Source organism: Phascolarctos cinereus, unplaced genomic scaffold (assembly GCF_003287225.1).
Source record: "Phascolarctos cinereus isolate Bilbo 61053 unplaced genomic scaffold, phaCin_HiC Scaffold_1;HRSCAF=81, whole genome shotgun sequence".
NCBI classification, from domain to species: Eukaryota; Metazoa; Chordata; class Mammalia; order Diprotodontia; family Phascolarctidae; genus Phascolarctos; species Phascolarctos cinereus.
This window is the reverse complement of record NW_027555514.1, coordinates 9253405-9260286: the sequence shown is the minus strand read 5'-3', so window position 1 is coordinate 9260286 and position 6882 is coordinate 9253405. Positions and strand designations below refer to the sequence as shown.

Below are 6882 nucleotides of genomic sequence, written 5' to 3'. Positions count from 1 at the left end.
ACAAATTCGAGGATGAAAGGCAGGCCGGCAAGATCATCTCCAATCCACAAGACTGGGAATTCACATTAAGAAGCCAGAATTAGTTGTTTGAATCACCACTAAATGGGCAAAACCTTGTTCTAAGAAATCCACAGAAGGAAAAACCAATTGTGTGTGATCTAACCCACATATGAAGTCTTTCTTTTTTTCAATTTCATTTAACACACACACACACACACACACACACACACGCTTTTCCATCTTTTATTTTTTTTAAATAAACAACATAGCTATGATTCTATTCAAATTGGAAATCATGACAATCACATCCCAATATGCTTGTGTCTGAGAGCTTCCCCTGGACAATCATCAAGGACTTCTCAGGATTCATGGAGGCTGGCCAGTGTCAAGGTCACCAACTCTCATGCTTTCACCTCATGGGATAATTTAATTGCTTTGCTTTTTGTAAAAATAGAAGGATTCAAGCCTCTATTCATTGTGGTGAAAAGATAATCAGGACAGATGCATTCTGGATTAATCACTTCTCAATCAACAGAGGTGGGATGTGGGGAGGAAGATACCTATGAGCTCCCACCTTTCTTCTGACCCTACAGGTCCCAGGATGACTCACTGTTCCACTTTTCCAAACCACATATCTACTTCTAAATAACAACAATCTTGTCCTAAAATAACACGACAAAACTTGAATCAACACTTTAATTAATTGAATTTTACTCCACACAAAGTTTCTCTTAAGAAAAAGATATTGGGAAGGGGGGGGTGGAGTGGGGGAGTCTCTTCCATGAACTCATTCAAACTAAAAGAATCAGTTACAAATCAAATCCCCATCTTTCTCTGGTTCCCACCCCATATCTCTAACCAGTGTGACCCCAGAGGCATAGACATAGTGGTCACAATGTGGATGACAATAAGAATGCCACTGAAATTGTCTCTGCACATACAAAGGCTAAGAAAGGCATCGGGGCACTGCATATAGACTATCGGCATGGCTGCAGGAGGGAACAATTTAACTCAGAAGACAGTATTCCAAAAGAGGCATGGCAAAGGACATTACATGGGGAAAGATGGGCAGTGGGCTGAAACAAACCAAAAAAGAATTCTCCCTTCTATCTTGTCATTTTAAAACGGAAGTTCACTTGATTAAGGAAAAGGACACCTAGCTTAACTTATATGTAACAGGAAGAAAGAAGGAAGGGACCATTCAGGAGATCACCCTGGGTCCCCCATCAAAGGAAGGCACTCGGGTTTGCCCGAGGGTCTTTCTGGTTCCGGTATCGGTAGGTCAGCCAGACTCCCAAGATCTGCAGAAAACAAACGGACATGTGTTACTTCAGGTGACATAAATAAACCCCCAAGCTTTGGGCTGTGAAGATTAGAATCAGAAAATTAGCGTCCTTGAGTCACTGGTACCAAAGGGAATGGTTTCTTCTCTTAACTTTATTCAACAAGAGGAAAGAGAACTGAAGAATTCTAGATAAAAAAAGTTGAATGCTCTCAGGGGCTGAAGAAGGCAAACAATCAAAGCTAAGAATATCAAGATCTTCTAAAAACTTGGCCAACGGGTTGGTTAAAAGAAAACAAATGGAGAAACAAAGGCCACCCCCCACAAATGAACTTGCTGCTACAAAGGCTAAAGAAAACACCTCCTGCCTTTGGGGTGCAAAAAAAATCCATATGATGTTGAAAAAAAAGTCACTTTTTAGCTGTCTTGTAATTTCTTCCATGGTTCACAAAAGCCTGATTAAAAAAACGAAACCCACATGAATTGGTACACGTTTTCGAATTACAAAAATTGGTGTAAAGAGTGTCACTAGAGAAGTGTATGACTGGAAAAAAGACCACCTCATCACAGAGCAAGAATGAAGGCTAGCCAGAAAGGCCACTGGTCTACAGCAATGCCAAGGAACTGAAGGGAAGGTACATCGAATGGACCTCAGATGAAGGATATATGGGAGGCCATGGATGACAACTGCCCAGGATGGGCAAGCAGGAATGGCTGCCACATTGAATGGAGAAGACAGATGGATGAGATTGCAGGGACATCAAATTATGCTTTAAAGTCAATAAAAATATTCCAACTTCTTGGGCTGATTTGAAAGATTCTTTCAGAGGAATCAAAAAGTTCAATTTACAATCTATTAGACTTGAAAGCAGGCTGCCAAGATTGCCTTTCTTTGTGTCCCCAGTGCTTAACACAGTGCCTGGCACATAGAAGGCACTTAAATGCTTGTTGTCAACTGACAATCCCAGAAGACACTTACATGCCAACAATTTAGGCATCCATGATTTCATCTGCGGTCACTCCTCCACCCACTCAGATAACATTTCCAAGATGTAGTAGATGGTCCTAGAAAGATGCTATTACCAAAAAATGCAACCCTGAGGTCACTGTGGGGCTGAACCCTGGAGACTTAGCCAGGCTGGTCCTCAGACAACATCACTAGTTCTATACTTGAAACATTCCCTGCTTAGTATAGAACCTGACAGCTATTGCACTCCACAGGAACCACCTCCAAAGAACTCCAGGGTCAAATCCATTCCCCAATGAGGGACTCAAAGAAGACCAGTAGGAAAGGGAAAAGTGATTAAATGTAACTACAAAGACTGAAAAAATAAATGCCTACGGAGGGACATTTTCCCCCCGGAACTATGTTTAACTGCATTTTGTATCCTCTGGATTCTCTTCCATAACTACTGGGGAACTTCCTACATTGAGCTCATTCACTGAACCTTCCCTACTTAATCAGACGGAGTCTACTTGTTCTTGGATGGTCGGTAAGGATTGCAGATGCCCGCCCTTCCATCCAAGCCTCGTAGAAAGTGGAAGCACCAACACTGCAGAGACTGAGCCACTGGCTGAAAATTGGCATCTGCATCCACGGCGGGCTTGCCAAGAGGCACCTGACCCTCCTGCAGGGCACCAGGAACAAAGATGGCAGGCGCCGCCTTGACCTGCGGAGCACAAGGCTCACGTTGCCTAACAGCAGAGAAGCTTGTTGAGAAGGAAAGCCGGGATAAGAGAGACAAACACCCGACAGCACTCTCCAGCTCACAGGGCTGCTCCTCGAGGAAGCGTTCAGGGAGAGATGCGCATAGGGGGAAACCAGGCACCTATATCAATGAACATCAGAGGTGGACATTCAAGGGAGGTGACCGTGCCATAGCTTGCTGGTGGTGGAGGGAATAGGCCAGCTGTTAATGCCTCCCCCAAAAAAATTACATCATATCTACATTGTATATTTTGTATACACATATGTGTACATATCCTTCCTAGAATGTGTGCTCCTGGAGGACAAGGACTCTTTTATTGTGGTCTATATTATTTTTCTTTATTTTTCTTTATTTTATATCCACAGTGCCTGCATTTAATAAATGGTTGTTGATTGAATGAATGATGAAGCACAAATCCTTGAAGAAATGAATTCATTTCCCTTGATGACATTTCACACCTACGGAATTTCCCAGATGGGGGAGTGCCGTACTATAGGGTTGTCTAGAATGACTTACCTCTGTAAAACTAAAGAAGAGGCCGATTCCACCTACAAACCGCAACACCTCGCCAGCGTACTCTTCTATGATTGGAGCGCAGAGAGAACAATAGTGGCTATTTTTCAAGCAGCTCTGTAGAGAACAATGCATATTTATGAGGCCCCATGTAATTTGGTACATTCTCTCTCTTTCGTGGCTGTGTGCTTTGCTCTGGGCCCTTGACCTCGACCTTGATCACTAAACTTAGGGCTCTGACAGGGAGGGAACAACCCTTCCTGCAAAATGAGGCCCATGCTATCCACTGCTTACCTCCCTGCACTCATAGATAATCAGAGCTCAGGGCTCAGCAAAAAGCCTCCTTGGTGCCTCCTCAAACACCAACAATATGTCTTTGATGCCCATTACCTGCATGACCTTGGGTCAAGTCCCTTCCAATCCCTGCTCTTCTGTTTCCTCATCTATAAAATGAAGGGGCTCTACTAGATGTCAACTAGATGACACCCACAGTCTTGTCCAGCACTAAATCTGTGACAAGAATCCCCTCTATAAGATCCCTGGTGATTGGTCCTCCAGTCTTTGCTTAAAGACCTCTAGTGACAGGGAACTCTCTACTTTCCAAGGGCAGCCGATCTCTGCCGTTGGACCGGTTGTTAAGACTTTCCCTTCTACCACTTCTCCCCTTGGCTCCAGAGGGTTACTCCTCCTTGGGGGGAGGAAAAGAAAAGGTGCTAAATGCTTCCAGCCTCCTCCCCAATAAAGGGGAAACTTCTAAAACTGGAAAGAGTACAATGGAGAGGAGCCCTCCCCAAAAACTGAACTCTGGAGGGATGCATACTGCCTGGTACAGTATAACGTATAATATAACCACAGAGTAGAGCTAAACTCCAGTTTACTAAAACACATCTTCCACCATTCCCACCGTAATGCAGACACTAAAAGGGGACGTGTCACTGCCTTTGCAGAAGACCCCACCACCATCACCACCACCTTGAACTGCAGGCATTGGAGGTCTGGTCCAAATCTGACAAGGTGGGTTTGGTACTGGCAGGGGCCTTGGAGGTCAGCTAATTTTACACATAAGGAAACTGAAGCCCTCAGAGAGATTGAATGACTTACCCAAGGTCACACAGGTAGTAAATTGAATAGCTGAAATTTGAATTTGGGACCTTTGATTTCAAGTCCAGCACTTCCCATTGTACAATCCTGCCTCTCATTTAATTGGGTCAGAGGAAGTCAAGTTCCAGAGTCACACAAATAGGAAGAACTGGCTGGTACTCAAACCCAGGTCCATATGCTTCCAAATCCAGAGTTCTTTCTACACTTCAGTAGATGGGCAAGCCACTTGGGGTGCCCAATCCCAAATATCCATTTCCTGGTGTGTCAATGGCTGTCAGCCACCTGAGAGTGGGCACAGGGGGGCCACTAACTGTCACAAGAGCATGGGTAGGATTCAAGTATCCCACAGGGGAGGGATATGGAGCAGAGAACTTACCGCGAGACAGGTGTCATTGGGGTTAAAGCTACGGAACCCACAGCAGTTCAGACTTCTCTGAATATCATCCCGGGCACTGGCTGTGTTGTTCCAGCCAACCTCCAGAAGCTGGCCCTGGAAAGCACAGTGAACACCCACACATTTAAAGGGGAGTTACACAGGGAAGACACAGGAAGGGGCAAACTGGCTCCTTCCCTTCTGGGAGGGAAGAGAGAGACCAGGCACTGGAGACGCCTGTGGGGCTTCCTTCCCCGTGGGCATTCCCACACTAGTCATTCTTTCAAAGGGACTGGCAATGATTCCAGGGCATCTGGGAAGAAGAAGAGCAATGCTGGGCAGAGAGAGGAACAGCTTTCAGCCATTCTCTCCATGCTTATCTCTGTGTGTGCTTATGAAGAAGAGAGGAAGGTTCTGAAGCTGAGATTGCATCTTATTGTATAAGTAACTCCCTCTGCCCAGGCCAATGGCTTCTGCAACTTTTGGACTTGGAGAGTTTCCTGGGGAACTGAGACACTAAGTGACTTGCCCAGGGTCCTACAGTCACGCATCCCATGTGTTAAAGGTGTGACTTAAATCCAGATCTTCCTGATATGAAGGCCAACTCTAGCTGCTACACCACACTGCCTCTCCAAATACTTAGCAGGGAGAGGGGTAGGACCTGACCTGACACTTCATTCCTATACAGAATCTCAAGGTCAAGAAACCCCTTCCGCTACTCAAGGCCGGAACTTTGTCTGCAGTTTGTGGTTGTAGAGATTTGCTTAAAGCACTAAAGGGTAAAATGATCAGAGAAGGGTCACACAGCTATTTTGGCATCCAAGGTGGGACATGAACCTAGGGCTTCCTGACTCCAAGGTTGCTTCTCTTGCCATGGAACTGGGATAGCTTTCTCCTTAAATGGAAAAAATGGAAGAGGGAATTACTCTGAGGAATATGCCTTTAGCAAGGGTAACTTTCCTGTTCCGAGGACAAAAAATGCAAAAAGCCTTCAATCCTCCCACCAACAAGCAAGTACCATAAAAACAAGGTCACTAAAAGGACAGCACAAATATTCTTAACCAATGCTGTGTGGCATCTTGGTGGAGAAAAAGTGAGGGGGGACATGGAGGAAGGCACTGAGAGATGCCATCTTTTGGGAATGGGGGAAGCTGGTTAGGGCTGTCAAGACAGTCCAAGCCAGAGAGATACTTTTGCCTGCCATGACCTCTCTCACCTCTCTTGAAGCTCACACCCTGGTGTATAAGAGCGGGGAGGTATCTCCTTACCTGCTGCTCCTGGTTCAGGGCTAGGCAAGCACAGGATACAGAAAACTGGATGATGAAGACCAGCAAGAGAATGATCATGTACTGGGAGACGAGTGAAGGAAGCTTCTGTGCAGCCTTGGTGATCGAAGACAAGCCCTGGCCCAGGTGCTGGCCCCTCGAGGCAGAGACGCAGCCAGAGTGCACAACCCTTTGGGACTGCATTTCTAGAACAAGACACACGGTGCAGGGATGCCTGCCCTATGTGGTGGACACTAATTCATTAGAAGAATCAAATGGGACCCTCTAATGCAGTTCTATTTTAGGAAACATCGAGAATTTTTTTTTTGGCTGGGCAATGGGGTTAAGTGACTTGCCCAGGGTCACACAGCTAGTAGTGTTATGTGTCTGAGGCCAGATTTGAACTCAGGTCCTTCTGAATTCAGGGCTGGTGCTCTATCCACTGCGCCACCTAGCTGCCCCCAACATTGAGAATTTTTAAGCATATAATATATGAACTATGTCATAGCATATCTACCACTCTAACCTACACATGCACGCATGGATATGCATGGATATGCACACGCACATACACACACACACACACACACACACACACTCATACATGCACACACTATATTTGGCCGTGCTGATACTCAA

At 45.5% G+C, this 6882-nt stretch overlaps 1 protein-coding gene across 2 annotated transcripts in view; it reads right to left on the bottom strand.

Annotated features, from left to right (window-relative positions):
* Positions 1–227: 227 nt before the first annotated feature.
* The window catches only part of TSPAN13 (tetraspanin 13), a 29224-nt gene continuing 22569 nt past the window's right edge, over positions 228–6882 (bottom strand). For both annotated transcript variants that reach the window (XM_020999980.2, XM_020999979.2), the window contains 4 exons: positions 6247–6327; positions 4982–5095; positions 3508–3621; positions 228–1301 (listed from right to left, as the gene is read on the bottom strand). In XM_020999980.2, the coding sequence (XP_020855639.1) occupies positions 1227–1301; positions 3508–3621; positions 4982–5095; positions 6247–6327 (384 nt within the window). In that variant the 3' untranslated portion in view covers positions 228–1226. The remainder of the gene's footprint in view (positions 1302–3507; positions 3622–4981; positions 5096–6246; positions 6328–6882) is intronic.